The sequence below is a fragment of the Cervus elaphus genome, chromosome 33, assembly GCF_910594005.1.
Source record: "Cervus elaphus chromosome 33, mCerEla1.1, whole genome shotgun sequence".
Classification (NCBI taxonomy): Eukaryota; Metazoa; Chordata; class Mammalia; order Artiodactyla; family Cervidae; genus Cervus; species Cervus elaphus.
In genome coordinates this window covers 14,762,099-14,786,342 of record NC_057847.1, presented here as the reverse complement: position 1 = coordinate 14,786,342, position 24,244 = coordinate 14,762,099, and the positions used below count along the sequence as shown (strand labels likewise).

At 36.4% G+C, this 24,244-nt stretch overlaps 1 protein-coding gene across 1 annotated transcript in view; it reads left to right on the top strand.

Annotated features, from left to right (window-relative positions):
* Positions 1–24,244, top strand: part of FSIP2 (fibrous sheath interacting protein 2) — a 111,575-nt gene that overhangs the window by 1,574 nt on the left and 85,757 nt on the right. The window contains exons 3-7 of the mRNA XM_043894231.1: positions 5,403–5,564; positions 6,244–6,333; positions 7,304–7,443; positions 11,212–11,353; positions 14,825–14,935. Coding sequence (XP_043750166.1) covers positions 5,403–5,564; positions 6,244–6,333; positions 7,304–7,443; positions 11,212–11,353; positions 14,825–14,935 — 645 coding nt within the window. The remainder of the gene's footprint in view (positions 1–5,402; positions 5,565–6,243; positions 6,334–7,303; positions 7,444–11,211; positions 11,354–14,824; positions 14,936–24,244) is intronic.

Sequence of the window (24,244 nt, the reverse complement as noted above, 5' to 3'; positions counted from 1 at the left end):
TTTTTAAAAAAAATCTATTAGCATAGAGCAAATTACCTGAAAACATGATACCACACACAGTTTGATTGCATCATAGCCACACAAACCAGGTTTATGAAAGAATGCTCAACCTATATCACTTCTCTTATTATATAAACTTAGCCCTGTCTTCCAAATGCTTCCTCAAATATATTATTTGCTGTATTAACATTTTCTCTGTCCAATATTAATTCAGTTGTCAACTAGGTTTTAAAGACATTCTCTATTCTTTATTATATTCATTTCCCTCAAATTCTTCATTAACCATAATTAGGCAAAATTTCCCTGAAGACTGACTTTGTGATAGCCTTCTTTTTCTTTCAGTAAAATCTCCTCAATGAAGTAGTGCCTTATATTTACACTTTTTTTTTTTACCCAGTTTTAATTGACAGCAGAAGGATTACCCTGACACTAAGGAATGGGTTTGTATAAAAGATGTTCTTTGTTTACCGATCAGTAGCCCAGGGTTGATTTTGAGAAACACAGACCATCAGAAGAACCAGAGATCAAATTGCCAACATCCACTGAATGATCAAAAAGGCAAGAGAGTTCCAGAAAAATATCTACTTCTGTTTTATTGACTATGCCAATGCCTTTGCCTGTGTGGGTCACAACAAACTATGGAAAATTCTTAAATAGATGGGACTACCAGACCACCTAACCTGCCTCCTGAAAAATCTGTATGTAGGTCAAGAAACAACAGTTAGAACCGGACATGGAACAACAGACAGTTCCAAATTGGGAAAGGAGTACATCAAGGCTGTGTATTGTCACCCTGCTTATTTAGCTTATATGCAGAGTACATCATGAGACATGCTGGGCTGGAGGAAGCCCAAGCTGGAATCAAGATTACTGGGAGGAAAAAGAAAAATCAATAATCTCAGATATGCAGATGACACCACCCTTATGGCAGAAAAAGAAGAAGAACTAGAGACTCTTCATGAAAGTGAAAGAAGAGAGTGAAAAAGATGGCTTAAAACTCAACATTCCTAAAATGAAGATCATGACATCTGGTCCCATCACTTCATGGCAAATAGATGAGGAAACAATAAAAACAGGGAGAGATTTTATTTTCTTGGGCTCAAAAAACCCTGAAGATGGTGACTGCAGCCATGAAATTAAAAGACATTAGCTCCTTGAAAGAAAAGCTAGGACCAACCTAGACAACATATTAAAAAGCAGAGACATTATTTGGCCAACAAAGGTATGTCTAGTCGAAGCTATGGTTTTTCTAGTAGTCATGTATGGATGTGAGCATTGGACTATAAAGAAAGCTGAGTGCCGAAGAATTGATGCTTTTGAACTGTGGTGTTGGAGAAGACTCTTGAGAGTCCCTTGGATTGCAAGGAGATCTAACCAGTCCTTGCTAAAGGAAATCAGTCCTGAATATTCATTGGCAGGACTGAAGTTGAAACTGAGTCTCCGATACTTTGGCCATCTGATGTGAAGAACTGATTCACTGGAGAAGACCCTGATGCTGGGAAAGATTGAAGGGAGGAGAAGAAGGGGAAGACAGAGGATGGTATGTTTGGATGGCATCACGGACTCGATGGACATGAGTTTAAGTAAGCTCCAGGAGTTGGTGATAGACAGGGAAGCCTGGCAAGCTGCAGTCAATGCCAAGACCATGGGGTTGCAAAGAGTCAGACATGACTGAGTGACTGAACTGAACTGAGATCATCAAAGCTAAAATTCAGTATCTAAAATACAGTGGAAGTGACAAATAGATTCAAGGGATTAGATCTGATAGTGTGCCCGAAGAACTATGGACGGAGGTCCGTGACATTGTACAGGAGGTAGTGATGAAGACCATCCCCAAGAAAAATAAATGAAAAAGGCAAAATGGTTGTCTGTGGAGGCCTTTCAAATAGCTGAGGAAAAAGAGAAGCTAAAGGCCAAGGAGAAAAGGAAAGATATACCCATCTGAATTCAGAGTTCCACAGAATAGCAAGGAGAGATAAGAAAGCCTTCCTCAGTGATCAATGCAAAGAAATAGAGGTAAACAGTAGAATGGGAAAGACCAGAGATCTCTTCAAGAAAATTAGAGATACCAAGGGAATATTTCATGCAAAGATAGGCAGAGTAAAGGACAGAAATGGTATGGATCTAACAGAAGTAGAAGATACTAAGAAGATGTGGCAAGAATATACAGAAGAACTATACAAAAAGGATCGTCATGACCCAGATAACCACGATGGTGTGATCACTCACTTAGAGCTGGACATCCTGGAATGTGAAGTCAAGTGGGCCTTAGGAAGCATCACCACAAACAAAGCTAGTGGAGGTGATGGAATTCCAGCAGAGCTATTTCAAGTCCTAAAAGATGATGCTGTGAAAGTGCTGCATTCAATATGCCAGCAAATTTGGAAACCCTGCAGTGTCCACAGGACTGGAAAAGGTTCCAAAGAAGGTCAGTACCAAAGAATGTTCAATCCAGTGCACAATTGTACTCATCTCACATGCTAGCAACGTAATGCTCAAAGTTCTTGAAGTCAGGCTCCAACAGTATGTGAACCATGATCTTCCAGATGTTCAAACTGGGTCTAGAAAAGGCAGAGGAACCAGAGATCAAATTGCCAACATCATTGGATATAGAAGGAAAAAGAGAATACCAGAAAAGCATCTACTTCTGCTTTACTGATTATGCCAAAGCTTCTGACTGTGTAGATCATAAAAAACTGTGCAAAATTCTTAAAGAGATGGGAATACCAGACCATGTTACCTGCATCCTGAGAAATCTGTATGCAGGTCAAGAAGCAACAGTTAGAATTGGACATGGAACAACAGACTGGTTCCAAATAGGGAAAGGAGTATGTCAGGGCTGATTTCTATGCAGAGTACATCATGCGAAATGCCGGGCTGAATGAAGCACAAGCTGGAATCAAGAATGCTGGGAGAAATATCTATAACCTCAGATTCACAGGTGACACCACCCGAAGGCAGAAATTGGAAAGGAACTAAAGAGCCTCTTGATGAAAATGAAAGAGAAGAGTGAAAAAGGTAGTGTAAAATTCAACTTTCAAAAAATGAAGATCATGGCATCCAGTCCTGTCGCTTCATGGCAAATGGATGGAGAAACAATGGAAACAGTGACAGACTTTATTTCGGGGGGCTCCAAAATCACTATGGATAGTGACTATAGCCATGAAATTAAAAGACGCTTGTTCCTTGGAAGAAAAACTATGACCAACCTAGACAGCATATTAAAAAGCAGAGGCATTACTTTGCCGACAATGGCCCATCTAGTCAAAGCTGTGGTTTTTCCAGTAGTCATGTATGGATGTGAGAGTTGGACTATAAAGAAAGCTGAGCACTGAAGAATTGATGCTTTTGAATTGTGGTGTTGCAGAAGACTCTTGAGAGTCCCTTGGACTGCAAGGAGATCCAACCAGTCCATCCTAAAGGAAATGAGTCCTGAATATTCACTGGAAGAACTGATTTTGAAGCCAAAACTTGAGTACTTTAGCCACCTGATACGAAGAATTGACTCCTTGGAAAAGACCCTGATGCTGGCAAAGATTGAAGGGAGGAGGAGAAGGGGATGACAGAAAATAAGATGGGTGGATGGCTTCATCGGCTCAATGCACATGAGTTTGAGCAAGCTCCAGTAGTTGGTGATGGACAGAGAACCCTGGCGTTCTGTGGTCCCCAGGGTCTCAAAGAGTCGGACATGACTGAGCAACTGAACTGAACTGAACTGAATATCTAAAAGAAGTTGACAGGTAAATATCAACATCTAAAAGAAACAATCCAGTTCTTGACTCATGACTCACGACTCAGATTGTTGATTGTTTTCCTTAGAGAAAGATATGGACTTCACTTCTGGTCTCACTGAATTATGACATTGCCCTATGGAATTCCTTTTTTTTTTTTTTTTTTCCTTCCTTAGTGAATCTTTGGTAATTAGGGAATTCTGCTTTAAAACGTAGACACCTTGGAAGAGAGTAAAGTCTAATATTAAGCAAATTGTCAGATATTTATCAAGGGAACTTTTAAATGGATAAGACATCCTAGCATCCTGTAGCTCCCCAGTCTCCCTCTTTTTTCACATAAGCATCCTCGACTTACCATGAAGGAGTTCTTTTTAGGGTCCCACCCAAGCCAGGCTCTTTAGTGTTCAGAATCTGACTGAGGTGGCTACTGCCAGACAGAACACAGACTGAACACGAATTGGTACTTGCAGACAGATACCAGTGTGCAAAGATGCATGGTGTGTCAGATCACAGAATTTGAATAGCATGCCTGCACAGGGCATGGTGTGCTCCCAGGTTTGCCATATCTCCCACACATTCCGGTTGCCTTTCACTTAAGACAGTGAAAGCAGTACTTTAACTTTAGACTAAAAATTTCTGTTGTCTGGCCAAGACGATCTAAAGGATAGTATAAATATAGGATACAGAGACAACATTTAGATGACTTCTGCACTTACTTCTACCCTCTCCTTTTCCCCTTTCAGAGGTTCTCCCATTACCTATTATCACCATCCTGCTATTGAAAAAATTTTGAAAAAATGAACTAAGTACTGACATATCCCCCCTGGCAGATTTTAAAGTGCCTCACCTTGGTAATGTTTTAACTTACATATGAGCTTAAATTATTCATGTTTCCTCTAGAGTAACAGATAAACTAACATGACTATTTGTTATTTTCCTTCTTTGATACGGTAATGGCTATTTCATAAGGTTGTATTTGGTCTTTACATGTATGGAGAAATCTCAATCCCTAGCATTATTCTTTATAATTGCTTCTTCAATATATTGAACTTTATAATATAGAGTGGTAACTTTTTCCTGACTGTAGCACTCAGAAATCATTGGGTTTCTTAGATAAGAGTTCAAAATACAATAATTCTTTTATTCATCATCTTTAACATATGAGTTTTACTTCTGTTTTTTTTTTGGTCAAAGTTGTTTCAGTGAAACTTTGTGGAAGATTTTCTGTTTTTCTTTATTGTCAGAATATGAGGTACAATAATGATATTGATATTATCCCTTTATCCTTTGAATGCAGTTCCTGGATCTGGAGGAGGGAAGAGGAAAAGAGAGAGTCTTAGTTTTGGCTTTATACATTAAAATAAAGTTTATACTTTATGCTTTCTATTCATTTCCTCCTTCTTTTTCTAGCTTTGGGCTAGGGACTGATAAAGATGGGGGGGATTAATTGAGTGAGGGCATGGTTTTAGAATAATTGCAGTTAGTGAAGAAAAAAAGGTAGGGATAAGCAATTAACACTGCCCATTCCAAATTCTTTTTCTGATTTTCTCCCACTTCACATTCTTACATGCTTTATTTTCTATATATAGTCTGGTCATTTTAATACATTGATATTTAAAAGAGAAATTGATTAATTGTACATTTATAATATGCTTAAATCTCTGTTTGCAGCTTTTTCAACCTTCTTACGGTTTTAACCTGACTGATCCTTACTGTCGACTTTTGGAAAACCAATACAAAAGTCTCCATGATCCACATTTAAGAGCCTACCATAAGCGTAAGGACATCTTGAGAAGATTAAAGAAAGGTGGTTACATCACCAGCAATAATAAAGTGAGTTGAAGATAACTTTAATCATTGAAAACCTCTAAGATTTGATAAAAGCTTGCTTCTGTTCCTCACTGGGGGACCTGGCTCACCTTTAATTTGGTCAGAAGAGATACTTAATGGAAAATTCCATTAAATCAATCAGTATTTGGGTCAAAGAAAATCAGACGGTAATTATTTTCCAAGTGAAACTACTTCTTCCTTTAACTTTTTTTCCTTGAAATATCAAAAGATGACTACCAAATAGTTTGAAGATATAAAAAGAATTTTCCCAACTGTATCATAGTTTTCTTTGTCTCTAATGGCACTGTATGCTTGTCAAGGATTATGTCCCATGTACTTTTTAAAAAATTAAGACAAAATAAGAACCTAGAAAAATCAGCCTGATACAGTCCTACTACACTCTGTTCTTATTGAGGTTGAACATTATTATTACATTGTTATTTTATTTTAATAACTGTATGTACTCAATTCCTTGCCATAGCATAAGTCATGTAAATAAAGTAATGCTGTTTGAATAGCAATTTCCTGTTGATTAAAAATTCTAGAGAGATATTACTTACAAAATTGTTAGCAAGTTTTTACTCGGTACCAGAGTGTTATTTTACTTCTATAAAGTAATTGCTTTGATTTTTAGATATTTTTATTTATATACATTTGTTTTTATCTTGTGTTTTTTTTTTAGATTGTGTGTACCTTGAGGGAATTGAATAAGTACAGGCAATATCTTACCAGTTTAAAATTAGACTTCGAAAGAAACTATATAAGAGAACAAGTAAGTTAAATATTTAAATTTGGTTTCTGTACGTGGGGTTTGGAACAATGGTTTGCTTGTGGGCAGAGTATTTTCTTATAATATTCTACCTTTAATTTTGGTCACCTAAATAATTTCTCCAAGTAAAAATTTAGAGCAGAAGAAGGTAATATTTTGAGGTTGCTATTTTGGGCCAAGAAAGGGAAAGGGACCAGGTCACCTATTAATATGCCAGTGGTAGCTGGCAAAATTTACTAATTAAATTGTTACTAGGATATGCCCCATCTACCTGATTTGGGACCAATTGGAAGAGTCTGTTGTGGCAGCAAGATTCTTAGGCTGGAAACCAAAACAAGTTAAGTAACAGGAGAGGAAAAGTATGAATAGTTATAACATCCTAAAAATGCAAGAACATGTACACTGTATGTTTGTACACATGTGTGGCTGTGTTCATCCACTAAAACATGTGAGCCTCTGCCCATGTGTGTGTAAGTGAATTCAGACTTTAGAGTCACGAGTTGGATAAAAATGAAAAAGCTGCACATATGTGTGTTTTACAGATTTATGTTCTAAGGTCAAGAGTTGTATAGAAATGAAGATGATTCCCCTAACTTTTAAGTGTTCTCTATTTCCCCTCATTTCCTCCTCTGTGCTGGGAGTTTCTCCTCTGCTTGTTCCTTTTTCTTTTAAATTAATTTCTTTAGAATGGATAGAAAAATAAGCTGAATTTTTTTTTTTAATTTTCAGAAACAGAAATCTTGATTTTGATTCAATTGTCCTTATCTACAGTGGATTCAAAATAGATTTAAATGCAGTTAAACGGAATTAGTTATTTACAAAGTATGGGAATTTCACTAAACATTAAATATAAAAAAAGCAGATCAAAAGGCATTTTTATTTCTGGGAAATGTTAAAAAATTGTATATACATATATACACACGTCTATATATACATATATATAGATATGTTACACATATGCTTTTTTTAATAGAAAATGCTTGCAAAACAAGTAAATAAACTACAGGAAGACAATCAAATACCTGGACGTTCTGATGTTACACAGTTCCAAAATTGGTTGTTAGAGGAAGGCGCCCCGTCTAGTAAGGACCAAGAACCATTAATAAGGCACAGGTGAGATTGAAGTTAATGCATATTTTATGTATATATTGTATATTGTATATATATTGTATATATATATATATAACTTATATATTGTATATATAAGTTACAAAATGCTAGAAATAATTGAAGCTAGGATTTTTTTTAAAGTACGGGATGCTATTTAACTTCACTATTTCAGTATGGAGAGGAAGGGAGACTAAAAGGTCCGGGAATTGGGAACTCTGGTACCAAGGCTATAATCATGAATTTCTGCTAGAGAAGATACAGTTTCTGGGAGTCCAGGAGGTAATCCGAGCTGTTAACTGAATAATCAAATCCAAAATCCATTCTATAGTCGGAAATGGAGGGAAAGTATCTTTAGCTTATGCTTTTAATAGTTTTTTATTGAGTCATCTTTAAGAACTGGCAGCATTGTTTGAGTAAATTAATGCAAATTCAAAAAAGGAGGTTAGATATAGCTTTAATACTGATAAAACATGTGTGATTGCTTAAAAAAACTGCAAGCTCTTTGTTGTTGTTGTGGTTGTTCAGTTGCCAAGTCATGTCCGACTCTTCATGACCCCGTGGACTGCAGCATGCCAGGCTTCCCTGTCCTTCACCATCTCCTGGAGTTTGCCCAAGTTCATGTCCTTTGCATTGGTAATGCCATCCAACAGTGTTATCCTCTGTCGCCGTCTTCTCCTGCCAACAATCTTTCCTAGCATCAGGGTCTTTTCCAATGAGTCAGCTGTTTGAATCAGGTGGCCAATATAATCGAGCTTCAGCATCACTCATTCTAATGAATATTCAGGGCTTACTTCCTTTAAGATTGACTGGATTGATCTTCTTGATTTCCAAGAGACTCTCAAGAGTCTCTTCCAGCATCACATTTCGAAAGATTCAATTCTTCAGCACTCTGCCTTCTATATTGTCCAGTTCTAACATCTGTACGTGACTATTGGAAAGACTGTAGCCTTGACTATATGGGCCTTTGTTGGCAAAGGGATGTTTTTGCTTTTTAACACACTGTCTAGGTCTTTCACAGCTTTCTTGCCAAGAAGTAATCATCTTCTAATTTCATGGTTGCAGTCACCATCAGTAGTGATTTTAGAGCCCAGGAAAAGGAACTCTATCACTGTTCTACCTTTTCATCTTCTATTTGCCATGAAGTAATGGGACCAGATGCCAGAATCTTAGTTTTATTAATATTGAGTTTTAAGTTGGCTTTTTTGCTCTTCTCCTTCACCCTCATCAAGAGGCTCTTTAGTTCCTCTTTGCTTTCTGCCATTAGAGTAGTATTATCTGCATATCAGAGGTTGATATTTCTCCTAGAAAATTTATTTTTTTTCCAAAAACAAGTACTCGGGCCTGGTACACTGGGAAGTCTCCCAGAAACCTTGGTTCCAGCTTGTAACTCATCCAGCCTGGTGTTTCTCATGATATGCTCTGCATATAAGTTAAATAAACAGGGTGACAATAAACAGCCTGTCGTACTCCTTTCTCAGTCCTGAACCAGTCAGCTGTGCTACAGGGTTCTAACTGTTGCTTCTTGACCTGCATACAGGTTCCTCAGGAGGCAGGTTAAAATGGTCTTTGTATTTCCATCTCTTTAAGAGTTTTCAACAGTTTTGTTATGATCTACACAGGTAAAGGCTTTAGCATAGTCAGGAAACAGAGGTAGATGTTTGTTGTTTGTTTTTTGTTTTTTCTGGAATTCCCTTGCTTTCCCTATAATTCAGCAAATGTTGGCAATTTGATCTCTGGTTCCTCTTGCCTTTTCTAAACCAAGTTTGAACATCTGGAAGTTCCTCGGTTCGTGTAATGTTGAAGCCTAGCTTGGAGGATTTTGAGCATAACCTTAGTAGCATGGGAGATGTGTGCAATTGTCTGGTGGTTTGAACATTCTTTAGTACTTCCTTTCTTGGCAATTGGGAGGAGGATTGACCCTTTCTAGTCCTGGGGCCACTGCTGGGTTTTCCAAATTTGTTGACCTAAAGAGTGCAGCACTTTAATAGCGTAATCTTTCAGGATTTTAAAAAGCTTTGCTAGAATTCCATCACCTTCACTAGCTTTATTGGCAGCAGTGCTTTCTAAGGCTGACTTGACTTCACACTCCAGATTATCTGATTCTGAGTGAAAGACTGCACCATTGCGGTTATCTGGGTCATTAAGATCTTTTTTTGTACAGTTCTGTGTATTCTTTCCATCTCTTCCTGATCTCTTCTGCTTCTGTTATGTCTTTACTGTTTCTGTCCTTTTTTGTGCCCATCTTTGGATGAAATGTTCCTTTGATATTTCCAGTTTTCTTGAAGAGATCTTCTAGTCTTACCCTTTCTGTTGTTATCTTCTATTTCTTTGCATTGTTCTTTGAAGAATGCCTTCTTGTCTTTCCTTGCTATTCTCTGGTACACTGCATTTAATGGGGTGTACCTTTTCATTTCTCCCTTGCTTTTTGCTTCTTTTCTTTCCTCAGCTATGTGTAAAGCCTTCTCAGACAAACACTTTGCCTTCTTGCATTTCTTTTCCTTGGCATGGTTTTGTTCACTGCTTTCTGTACTATATTACAGACCTCTGTCCCTAGTTCTTCAGGAACTCTAGTTGCTAGATCTAATCTCTTGAATCTATTCATCAACTCCACTGTATATTCATAGGGGATGTAATTTAAGTTGTTCCCGACTGGCCTAGTTGTTTCCCCCACTTTATTTAATCCTGAATTTTGCTATGAAGAACTGATGATCTGAGCCACAGTCAGCTCCAGTTCTTGTTTTTGCTGATTGAATACAGCTTTTTCATTTTCAGCTCCAAAGAATGTAATCAATCTGATTTCAGTATTGACCATTGGTAATGTCCATGTGTAAGGTCATTTTATGTTGTTTAAAAAAAAAGGGTGTTTGCTATGACCAGTGTGTTCTCTTGGCAGAATTCTGTTAGCCTTTGCTCTGCTTCATTTTGTACTCCAAAGCCAAACTTGTAGTTGTCCTCCACTCTTCCCCAGGAGCATGTTGGTCACCTTCCAACCTGGGGAGCTCATGTTTTGGTGTCATGTTTTTTGGCCGTTTTATACAGTTCTTGGGGTTCTCATGGCTAGTATACTGGAGTGGTTTGCCATTGCCTCCTCCAGTAGATCACGTTTTGTCAGAACTCTCCACTGTGATATGTCCATTTTAAATGGCCCTACATGGTATGGCTCATAGCTTCATTGAGTTATGCAAGCCCCTCCATCATGACAAGGCAGTGATCCATGAAGGGGCAAGCTCTTTAGATGCCATCTATTCATGTCCAGTCATTACCTTTCCATGGTCAAGACCATTGCTTAGGAAGTGAAAATATATTTAATTTTTTTCCCTCCTCCCTCATTAAGATGTGGAGTTAAGCTGCATTTCCTAACTGCTATGTTCCATGGTAATTTTGTAACACAGAGACATACCAGAGACTGAGACTATACATGGAAGATGTGTTCAAGGCCTTTTAAATTACAAGAGAATCACCATACATCTTTTCTTAGAAAATTCAAATCGTTTTTCCAAATTTGAAGTCAGTGTTTCAGTTATTTCAACCTTCTTTGCAAATACATATTCCTAAACCTGTTGTGAATATGTACCATACAAAATGTTTTTAATAATATGCCCCACATTTATCCTTTTCTTGGCTACAATAACAGATACTTATATATATAATATTATATATATAAGCTCAAGAAATAAACCAAACAAGGAGTAGTTTTGGAATATCAAAGCAGATGATGTCATTGTAAGCAAAATTCCTAGTTCACCGTGACTTACATTTGCTTTTACTTAGATATCTGGATATGATAAGGAGGGAGTTAGAACATCTTGAGCACACAGCTGAAGAGCAACGCCTACTCCAAATGGATAGAGAAGAAAGACGACTGCGAGAACATGCAAGAAGAAAACTTAGTCTTCGTAGAAAAATTGAAGAGGTGAGAGACAGCAAATTTAAAATAGAGAAAAATTGTGTACAGTTGTTCATTTGTAAATAAATTGAGCTGTCCATCATGCTTCTTCAGGTAATGTCAGGTCTAAACATTTTACCCACATGATCTTTCTCCACAGCTGTAATCAGAAGTTGTTACAGAAAGTAAGGATGACACCACACACTATGTATATGAGCCAGTATCTGCTCTTAAAGTGATGATGGAGAAAGTTACTAGATACTGTTCTACTCCATTATAGCCCTCAGTGTGGAGAAGAAAACATTTTAAATTTAGATTTAAATACCCATGCATTCCTAATAGGAGTACAGTAAAGAAAGCCCATTCTAGAGCCAATGAATGATTTTATTAGGTTAGTGCAAAAGTAATTGCAATTTTGCATTGCTGAATGTTGCTATGTGATATTGGAATGCATTCTTAAGTAAATGTGGTTATGTTATATATCATTTTAATGTACATTTCTTCCTTTATGTTTTTTGCTAATGACTTATTACTTGTTGTGTATTTATTTTAGACTAGGGAAATGACTGGAAGAGGTCAATCCTAATCCCAATTCCCAAGAAGCACGGTACTAAAGAATGTTCAAATCACCAGACAGTTGCACTCATGCTAGTAAGGCTCTGCTCAAATTCCCGCAAGCCAGGCTTCAGCATTACGTGAGCCGAGAACTTCCAGATGTTCAAACTGGGTTTAGGAAAGGCCGAAGAACTAGAGATCAAATCGTCAACATTTGCTGGATCACAGAGAATTTGGTGGTTCCAAATAGGGCAAGGCGTACGTCAAGTGTATATATTGTCACCCTGCTTATTTAACTTATATGCAGAGTACATCATGAGAAACGCTGGGCTGGGAGAAGCACAAGCTGGAATCAAGATTGCTGGGAGAAATATCAATAACCTCAGATATGCAGATGACACCACCCTTATGGCAGAAAGCGAAGAACTGAAGAGCCTCTTGATGAAAGTGAAAGAGCAGAGTGAAAAAGTTGGCTTAAAGCTCAACATTCAGAAAACTAAGATCATGGCATCTGGTCCCAGCACTTCATAGACAATAGATGGGGAAACAGTGGAAATAGTGACAGACTTTTTGGGGGGAGGGCTCCAAAATCACTGAAGATGGTGACTGCAGCCATGAAATTAAAAGATGCTTGCTCCTTGGAAGAAAAACTAGGACCAACCTAGACAGCATATTAAAAAGCAGAGACATTACTTTGCCAACAAAGGTCTGTTTAGTCAAAGCTATGGTTTTTCCAGTAGTCATGTATGGATGTGAGAGTTGGACTATAAAAAAAACTGAGCACAGAATTGATGCTTTTGAACCAGTGGTGTTGGAGAAGACTCTTGACAGTCCCTTGGACTGTAGGGAGTTCAAACCAGTCAATCCTAAAGGAAATCAGTCAATCCTAAAGGAAAGCATGATAGACAGCTGAATATTCATTGGAAGGACTGATGCTGAAGCTGAATTCCCGATACTTTGGCCACCTGATGCAAAGTATTGACTCATTGGAAAAGACCCTGATGCTGGACAAGATCGAAGGCAAGAGAGGAAGGGGACAACAGAGGATGAGATGATTGGATGGCATCATCAACTGTATAGACATGAGTTTGAGCAAGCTTCAGGAGTTGGTGATGAACAGGGAAGCCTGTCATACTGTAGTCCATTTGGTCACAAAGAGTTGGACTCAACTGAATGACTAAATTGACTGAACTGCTTCTTGGTAGGAAAGCTATGACAAACATAGTGTGTTAAAAAGCAAAACCATCCCTTTGCCAACAAAGGTCCATATGGTTAAGGCTATGGCCTTTCCAGTAGTCAAGTACAGTTGTGAGAGCTGGACAATAAAGAAGGGAGACTGCTGAGGAATTAATGCCTTCAAACTCTAGTGCTGGGGGTGACTCTTGAGAGTCCCTTGGACAGGAAGGAGATAAAACCAATCAATCTTAAAGGAAATCAACCCTGAGTATTCATTAGAATGACTGACACTGAAGCTTCAATACTTTGGCCACCTGATTCAAACAGCTGACTCATTGGAAAACACTGATGCTGAGAAAGATTGTTGGCAGAAGAAGGTGACAGGGGATGAGATGGTTTATGGCATCACCAATGCAATATACATGATCATGGGCAAACTCTGAGAGATGGTGAAGGACAGGGAAACCTAACATGCTGCAGTCTATGGGGTTGCAAAGAGTCAGACATGACTTGGCGACGGAATAGCAGCAAACAGAAATGATGTTAGACAAAAAGCAAATTTGAGCACTTTTGTTATTCAGTTTCAAAATGGTCATAAAGCAGTGGAGACAACTCACAACATCAACGATGCATTTGGCCCAGGAACTGCAAATGAACCTGTAGCGCAGTGGCTGTTCAAGTTTTGCAAAGGAGATAAGAGCCTTGAAGATGATGAGCAACAATGACCGGCCATCAGAAGTTGACAGCAACCAATTGAGAAGATCATCAAAGCTGATCTTCCATCGAAGCTGATCTTAAAGAGAACTACATGAGAAGTTGCAGAAGAACTGAACTTTGACTATTCTATGGTCATTCAGCTTTTGAAGCAAATTGGAAAGGTGAATAAAGCTTGTTAAGTGGATACCTAATGAGCTAACTGCAAATTAAAAAATCTTTGAAGTGTCATCTTATTCTACACAACAACAATGAACCATTTCTCAATCAAATTGTGATGTGTGGTGAAAAGTCGATTTTACGTGACAACTGGCAATGAAATGACTAGCTCAGTTGTCGGACCAAGACAAAGCTCCAAAATACTTCCCAAAGCAAACTTGCACCAATAAAATGTCATGGTCACTATTTGGTCATCTGCTATCAGCTTAACCCACTATAGCTTTCTGCATCCCCATCAAAACCATAACATCTGAGAAGTATGCTCAGCAAATCAATGAGATGCTCCGAAAACTGCAATGCCTGCAGCTGGCACTGGTCATGAAAATGTGTCCACTTCTCCTTACAATGCCCAACCACACATCGTACAACTAGTGCTTCAAAAGTTGAACAAATTGGGCTTTGAAATTTTGCCTCATCTACCATATTCACCTGACCTCTCACCAACTGACTACCACTTCTTCAGGCATCTCAACAACGTTTTGCTTGTTGTTCACAATCAGCAGGAAGCAGAAAATACTGTCTAAGAGTTCAATGAATCTCAAAGCACGAAGCACAGATTTTTATGCTACAGGAGTAAACAAACTTATTTCTCAGTGGCAAAAATGTGTTGATTGTAACAGTGCCTATTTTGATTAATAAAGATGTGCATAAGCCTATTTTTAATGATTTAAAATTCACAGAATTGCATTACTTTTTCACCAACCTAATACTTATGCTTGGTCTTATTTCTGTTAGGCTCTTGACTTGTTCTGAGTAACTTGTTTGTTGGTAGTGGATAAAATACAGAGGTTAATTGTGTATGCATACTGAATATGGTAACATGATGCTCTTTAGGAATGGAAGACAAAAGAGATGTTACTTCTGACAAGGATTGGAGAAGATGTTAAAAGAGAAGCTAGGATAGAGGAACAACGGCGTAAAAGCAGGGAAGAGACTGGCAAGAAGGTAGGGTGAGATTTAACCTCTGGTTGGGGCTGATTGAGGATGTACTTTTGATAGTTTTGATTTTTGAATGTAGTTCACTTTGTGAGATGGCAATAGAACAGTTACCCCAAATGATTTGTATTATACAAAGTGAAAGTTATAAAAATTTTTTATTGTATTTTGGTCATATTATATTGTAACTGTAATATAAAAAGTACTTCCCTATTATTTGATAAAGCTGCTTTTGACTTTATCTCACACCATAAACTACACTTGTAATTCCTATAGAAAAAATTTATATAACTGATTTTTTATTAGAATTAGAATTTTGAAACAAGTTCTCAGTTTTTCCCCACCAGTTAATCTTTTCAGAATACTTGTTTTGAACTTTAAATAATAATATTTTATGATTTAGAGTAAATCAGTATAAAGAGAAATAAAATTCATTTGTAATTCCATCACCACCATATTTATTTATTGGTATACATACACACAGAACTGTATTCTTACACATTGTGTAATACTTCTATGAATGTTTATGTATTTGAATGAATACATACATTCATGTTATTATTCCTTACAGATTCTTTTGTAGATTGCTTTTTTATTAACAAAATAACATGGACAACTCTATGTCAATAAATGTTATCTAAAATAATCTAAATAATTATTTTAGGTAATTTCTTGTCGACAAACCTATGTGTTAGTGTAAGATTTACGTAGTTTGGTTATACTGATATATACTGCTATATAATTTTTTAAATATTGAAATTGAAATATATTAATCTTTTATATTACCATTCTGTTGTTGTTGTTTAGTTGCTAAGTCATGTCCAACTCTTTTGCGACCCCTAGGGAAGCCCTATAGACTTATTACATGTACATTTTAGTATTGTCAGTGACTCGTTTTTCATATGGCAATCTCAGCTTACTTGAATTTACTATAATTATTATTTTCTATTTAATTTTTCACCACTTTTTTATTGGAATGCAGTGCCGGAGATCTGAGTTCAATCCCTAGGTTGGGAAGATCCCCTGGAGGAGAGCATGGCAGCTCACTCCAGTATTCTTGCCTGGAGAATCCCCATGGACAGGGTGGGCTACAGTCTGTGAGGTCACAGAGTCAGACCCGGCTGAGCGACTAAGCACAGCACTAATTGATTTACAGCGTTGAGTTAGGTTCAGGTGTAGAGAAAAGGGATTCATTCCATTTTAGATTCTTTTCTCATGTAGGTCATCACAGAATATTGAGTAGAGTTTACGGTGCTATACAATAGGTCCTTGTTGGTTATCTATCATGTATATAGTAGTGTTTTGTGTGTGTTATCACAAGCTTCTGATTTATTCCTCCACCCCCTCACATTTCCTCTTTTGTAACCATAAGTTTGTTTTCCATATCTGTAAGTCTGTTTCTGTTTTGTGAATAAGTTCATTTGTTTTTTTTTTTTTTTAATTGTATCCTACATATGAGTGATATCATAAAATATTTTGTCTTTTCTGTCTGACTTAGTATGATCATCTCTATCCAGGTCATCTGTGTTGCTACAAATGGCATTATTTCATTTTTTATGGCTGAGTAATTTTCTGTTGTGTATATGTACCACATCTTCTTTATCTGTTCCTCTATCAACGGACATTTGAATTGCTTCCATGTTTTCGCTGTTGTGAATGCTGCAATGAACACTGGAGAGTGTGTATCCTTTTGGACTATAGTTTTCTCTAGATACTTGGCCAGGAGTGGGGTTACTAGGTCTTACATAGTAGTTCTGTTTTTAGTTTTTTAAGGAATCTCCATATTATTCTCCACTAATTATCAGAGAAATGCAAATCAAAACTACAATGTGATAACACCTCATACTGGTCAGAATGGTCATCATCAAAAAGTTTACAAACAATCAATGCTGGAGAAGGTGTGGAGAAGAAAAGGGAACCCTTCTACACTGTTATGGCAATGTAATGGTGCAACTACTATGGGGAATAGTATGGAGATTCCTTAAAAAACTAAAAATAGAACTACACTGCTATGCTTTTTGGCCATCTGTGGGTCTTTGGAGAAATGTCTGTTTAGACCTTCTGCTTATTTTTGATTGGGCTGTGTGTTTTTCTAACTGAGCTGAAGGGACTGTTTGTAAATTTTGGAGACTAATTCCTTTTCTGTCTCATTTGCAAATTTATTCTCCCTTTTTGTTTATGGTTTCTTTTGCTGTGCAGAAGCTTTTAAATTTAATTAGGTCCTGTTTGTTTTCTTGTCTTTTTTTTTTTTTTCATTTTTCTTTTCATTACTCTAGGAGGTGGATCAAGAAAAAGATATAGTTGTGATTTATGTCAAAGAGTGTTCTGACTATATTTTCCTCTTAAGAGTCTTATAACATCTGGCTTTATATTTAGGTCTTTGATCCATTTTGCGTTTATGTTTGTGTATGGTGTTAGTGAATACTCAAATTTCATTCTTTTAGGTGTAGCAATAGAATGCCCCAGGTTTCCTCTTAATTTTCACCTGATGACATTTACTGTGTCTCCATAAGCTTTAGTCTCAATCAAATTCTGGCACTGGGCGTACCCATCAAACATGACCGCTGATGGTAGGCATGGTAATACCACAGGCTGCTTGGGGCATCTTAATGGCAGAGCAGTTTGAATTGTTGGTATTTCCAGTGCAGTTATTCTAAATTGGCTTTTTGAATTGCAGTGCAGCTATTCCAAATTGTCTTTTTGAATTATGTTTTAATATAAAAGCTTTTCAATTCATTTTTATGTGTTTCTTAGTATAATCTATATTCTTTTCTTTTAGATTTGACATTACCTATATTTTTACTCAAATTATGTGTGTTTTTCAGAGTTATCAAAAACTTTTAACATAAGAGATTTATCTTAGCTTCTTTGTCAAAAATGAGTTTCATTAGTCTAACTTTACTCCTTTTTTCTGTTTTTTGACCTATTTGTCTTATCTTGATTATACATTTAATAATTCTTTAAATCAGTAATTTTAGTATTCCAAATTTGTTTTTCTGTTTCAGAGTTGTTTTGTTTAATCTATATTTACATTTATATTTATATATATATTTTAAAACCATCTTGTCAGTGTTTGCCAGGAAAGTTTGCTGAGAGTTTGATGGGAATTGTATTGACTGTATAGGTCATTTTGGGCAGAATTGATTTCTTCAATATATCGGATCTTCCAACTCATGAACCAAATACCTCTATTTATTTATGTCTTCTTAACTTTTCTTATATAATTAGAAGTGTACAGCTTTTAGACATCTTTTGCTAGATTTATTCCTATATATTTCATAATTTAATGTATTATAATTTGTATTTTTAATTTTAAATTCCAATTATTTTGTTAGGATATAGGAAAGCAATTTTTAATATTCATCTGATATGGATAAAAACACTTACTAGCTCTAGTAGTTTTATTGTAGGTGCCAACTGATGTTCTACATAAATGATCATGGTGCTACAAATGATCTTGGTGCTCATTAAACATGGATGCTTTTTTAGTTCCTTTTCTTGCCTGATTGCATTGACTAGAACCTCCAGTATAATGTTTATTAGAAGAAATCATAATGGACATTATTGTCAAATATTTATTTTGTCCTGTCTTGCCTCTCTACATAGATATTAGACTGCTTGACATTGCACCAGACCTTAATGATGTTTTTCATTTTGTAGTACTTTAATTGAAATATAGTCAGTGTACAGTATTATGTTAGCTTCAGGTGTATTATATAATGATTTGACACACCCATACATTGTAAAATGATCACCACAATATGTCTGGTAAACTTTGTTATACAAGCTGATTTATATTATTGACTGTATTCCAGATGCTGTATATTTTGTCCCTTTAATTCATTAGATAACTTGAGATTTGTACTTCTTAATACCCTACATCCCTACATCCGCTTCCCACCAAACTCCTTCTGGAAACCACATGTTTCTTGTTGTCTATATCCGAATTTGTTAGTTTTATTTTTTAGGTTCTACATTTGATATTATGTCACATTTGTCTAACTTGAATTATTTCACTTAGCATAATATCTTTCAGATTGTCCATGCTGTCACAAATGGCAAGATTGAATATTTTTAATGGCTAAATAATATTCCATTGTGTGTGACCACATCTTAGTTATCCATTTGACTATGGATGAACACTTAGATTGCTTCCTTTTCTTGGCTACTGTTAATACTACTGCAGTGAACACTTGAGTGCCTGCATCTTTTGTATTAGTGTTTGTATTTCCTTTGATTAAATATCCAGAAGTGAAATTGCTGGATCATATGGTAGCTCTATTTTAAATTTTTTTAGGATTTTACATACTGTTTTCTGTAGTGGCTGCTACCAGCTTATAATTTATAATCCAGACAACAGTGCCTTGAGGGTTCCCTTTTCTCCACATCCTTCAGTTCAGTTCAGTTCAGTTGCTCAGTCATGTCCAACTCTGTGTGACCCCATGGACCGCAGCATTCCAGGCCTTGCTGTCCATCACCAACCCCGGAGTCTACCCAAACTCATGTCCATTGAGTCAGTGATGCCATCCAACCATCTCATCCTCTGCCGTCCCCTTCTCTTCCTGCCCTCAATCTTTCCCAGCATCAGGGTCTTTTCAAATGAGTCAGCTCTTCTCATCAGGTGGCCAAAGTATTGGAATTTCACCTTCAACATCAGTCCTTCCAATGAATATTCAGGACTGATTTCCTTTAGGATGGACTAGTTAGATCTCCTTCCAGTCCAGGGGACTCTCAAGAGTCATCTCCAATACCACAGTTCAAAAGCATCAATTCTTTGGCACTCAGCTTTCTTTATAGTCCAACTATCACATCCATACATGACCACTGGATAAACCACAGCCTTGACTAGATGGACCTTCGTTGACAAAGTAATGTCTCTGCTTTTTAATATGCTGTCTAAGTTTGTCATTGCTTTTCTTCCAAGGAGTAAGTGTCTTTTAATGTCATGGCTGCAGTCACCATCTGCAGTGATTTTAGAGCCCAGAAAAATAAAGTCAGCCACTGTCTCCCCATCTATTTCCCATGAAGTGATGGAACCAGATGCCATGATCTTAGTTTTCTGAATTTTGAACTTTAAGCCAACTTTTTTACTCTCCACATCCTTACCATTTGTTATTAGTTGTGTTTTTAACGATAGCCATTTTGGCAGAGGTGTGGTGGTACTCATTGTGATTTTGATTTGCATTTCCCTGAAGATTAGTGAAGTTGAGCATCTTTTCATGTATTTTTTGGGCATCAGTATGTTTTTTAGAAAAATGTCCATTCAAGTCCTCTGCCCATTTTTGGTTGTGTTGTTTATTTGTTTTTGATAAGTTATATGATTCTGTTTTATATTTTGGATACTAACCTTTTATTGGGTATATCATTTACAAATATCTTCTCTCACTCAGTAAACTGCCTTTCTGTTTTGCCAAGAATCTATGTGTCCAAAAAAGTTTTAGTTTTTTGCAGTCTCATTTGTCTATTTTTGCTTTTTTTTTTTTTTTTTGCCTGAAAAGCCAGATCAGAATAGTAATAATAATGCTAAAATTTATGTCAAAGATTATAATACCTGTTTTTTCTAGGAGTTTTTTGGTTTGGAATCTTAAACATTTAAATCCTTAATCCATTTTGAATTTGTTTTTGTATATGGTATGAGAAAGTAAATCAGTTTTATCTTTTCCCTTTAGCTGTCCAGTTTTCCCAACACCATTTATTGAAGAAGCTATCTTTTTCCTATTGTATATTTATGCTTCCTTTGTTGTACATTAATTGACCATATAAGTGCAGGTTTCTTTCTGGGCGCTCTCTTCTGTTGTAGTGATATATGTTTCTGCTTTTGTGCCATCTCCAGACTGTTTTGATTACTGTAGTTTTATAGTATAGTTTGAAACCAGGGATTATGATTTTGAACATCTTTCTCAAGATTATTTTGAGAAAAGACGCTCATCTATCTCAAAAACTTTTATGTTTTCATACCAATTTTAGAATTATTTGTTCTAGTTCCGTAAATGTCATTGGTATTTTAATAGGGTTTACATTGGATCTGTACATTGCCTTGGGAAATATGGTCATTTTAACAATATTAATTCTTCCAATTTGTGAGCACAGTATGTCTTTCCAATTTTTTGTGTTGTCTTAAATTTATTTCATTAATGTCTTAGAGTTTGTGATTTTAAGTCTTTAATCTCCTTTGTTAGAGTTATTCCTAGGTAATGTATTCTTTTTGATGCAATTGTAAATGAGATTGATCCTTAATTTCTCTTTCTGTTAGTTCATTGTTGGTTTGTACAAACATAACTTGTGATTATTAATTTTGTATCCTGCAATCTTACTGAATTAATTTATTAGTTCTAATAAATTTGGGGGCATCTTTAGGATTTTCTCTATATAATAAAATGTCATCTGCAAACAGTTTTACATCTTCTTTTCCAATTTGGACACAGCTCATTTCTTTACTTGTCTAAGTATTATGGGTAGGACTTCCAGTGTTCAGTTGCTAAGTTATGTCTGATTCTTTGCTCTCTCCTGAACTGTAGCTCACCAGGCTCCTCTGTCTTCCACTATCTCCTGGAGTTTGCTCTAATTCATATCCCTTGAGTCAGTGATGCTATCTAACTATCTCATCCTCTGTTGCCCCCTTCTCCATTTGCTTTCTGTCTCTACAGCCTCAGGGTCTTTTCCAGTAAGTCAGTTCTTTGCATCAAGTGACCAAAGCATTGGAGCTTCAGCATCAGTCCTTCCAATGCATATTCAGGGTTGATTTCCTTTAGGATTGATTGTTTTGATCTCCATGCAGTCCAAGGGACTCTCGAGAGTCTTCTGTGAACAGCACCACAATTCAAAAGCATTGTATTGTACTCAGCCTTCTTTATGGTACAACTCTCACATCTGTATATAACTACTGGAAAAACCATAGCTTTGACTATATGGGCTTTTGTCAGCAAAGTGATACCTCTGCTTTTTGAATACTTGTCTAGATTTGCCATAGCTTTTCTTCCAAGGAGCATGTGTCTTAATTTCATGATTGCAGTCACCATCTTCAGTAATTTTGGAGCCCAAGAAAAGAAAATATGTCACTGCTTCCACTTTTTCCCCTTCTATTTGCCGTGAAGTGATAGGACCAGATGCCATGTTCTTTGTTTTTTGAACGCTGAGTTTCAAGCCAGCTCACTCATCTCTTTCACCCTCATCAAGAGGCTCTTTAGTTCATCTTCACATTCTGCTATTAAAGTGGTATTATCTTCATATCTGAGGTTGTTGATATTTCTTCCAGCAATCTTGATTCCAGCTTGTGATTCATCCAGTCTAGTGTTTTGTGTGATGTACTCTGCATTTAAGTTAAATAAGCAAGGTGACAGTATACAGTCTTGTCATATTCCTTTCCCAATTTGGAACCAGTCAATTCTTCCATGTCCATTCTATCTTGTGCTTCTTGACCTGCATTTAACTTTCTCAGGAGACAGGTAAGGTGGTGTGGTACTCCCATATCTATAAGAATTTTCCAGTTTGTTGTGATCCAGATAGTCAAAGGTTTTAGTGTAGTAAACAAAGCAGAAGTAAATGTTTTTTTTTTTTTTAACGTCCTTGCTTTCCCCATGAACCAACAAATATTCGCACTTTTATCTCTGGTTCCTCTGCCTCTTCAAAACAACTTCCAATACTGTGTTCAATAAAGGTAGTGGAATGGGGTATCCTTGTCTTATTCCTTCTCTTATAGGAAATGCTTTCAACTTTTCACCATTAACTATGATGTTGGCTGTAGGATTATCACATATGACCTTTATAATGTTGGGGTATCCTTCCCCTGTCACCTACTTTGTGGAGAGGTTTTTTTTTTAACTTTTTATTTTTTTATTGAGAGATAAATGCTTTACATAATTGTGTTGATTTCTGCCAAGCATTAACATGAGTCAGCCATAGGAGAGTGTTTATCATAAATAGATATTGAATTTTATAGCACCTTTTTCTGCATTGATTGAAATAATTGTATTATTTCTATTTTTCACACTATTAATATGTATCATATTGATTTTTTTGCAGGTACTGAAACACTCTTATACTTTTCAGACAAATCCCACTTGATCATGGTGTGTGATCCCTTATAATGTATTGTCAAATTCTGACTTCTAATATTTTGGGGCTATTTACATCTGTGTCTACCATTGATAATGACCTGTAATTTCCTTTTTTGAGTGGTGTTTTTGTCTTGTTTCAGAGTGATGCTGGTCTCCTAGAATTAGTTTGGAAGACCCTTCCTTCCTCTTTGATATTTTGGAATTATTTGAGAAGGATAGATATTAAGTCTTCTTTAAATATTGGTAGCATTCATCAGTAAAGATTTCTGGTCCTATTGATTAAATTTCATTACTGGCAATTTCTTTTTTCATATTTTATCTTCAGTCTTGGGAGATTATACATTTCTAGGAATGTATATTTCTTCTAGCTTGTGTATTTTATTGAGATATAACTGTTCACCATAATCTTTTATGGTGTTGATTATAAATTCTTTTCCATTTCTGATTTTATTTGGGCCCTCTCTTTCTTGATGAGCCTGGATAAAGATTTTTCAATTTTTTTATCTTTTCAAAGAACCAGATCTTATTTTCATTGATCTTTTCCAACTTTTTTTAGTCTTTGTTCCGTTTATTCTGCTCTGACCTGTATGACTTCCTTCCTTCTACTAACTCTGAGTTTGTTTGTTCTTTTTCTAGTTTCTTTGGGTGTAGATTAGGTGGTTTATTTGAGAATTTTGTTCCCTGATATAAGCTTCTATTGCTGTAAATTTCCTCTTAGAACTTCTTTTAAGTTCCCTCTTAGAAAAGTTGCTTCCCATAGATTTCGGGTCATTGTGTTTCCATTTTCTTTTGTCTCCAGATATTTTTAGTTTGATTGCTTCAGTGACCCATTGGTTTTTTAGTAGCATATTATCTAGCCTCCACATACACATATTTTTGTGGATTGCCATTTCCTACTCCAGGGGCTCTTCCCAACTCAGGGGTCAAACCTGCATCTCCTGTGTCCCCTGCATTGGCAGGCAGATTCTTTACCACTGAGCAACCTGGGAAGCATAAAACGTGTGTGTGGTGTGTAAAATCATATATATATGTATATATATATGTGTGTGTGTGTGTGTGTGTGTGTGTGTGTGTGTGCGCATTACATATGATTGCTTTAGTTGATTATCTCTTTGATTCAAATGCTTTCTAACAACCCTATAGTTTTATTCTCCCCTCCATTTTTAATGCTTTTACATATTATATTTTATATATTTTGGGGTATCCCGTAACTACTTTTTGTGCATCCCTTAACTACTTAACTACACTCACAGTCAAGTGT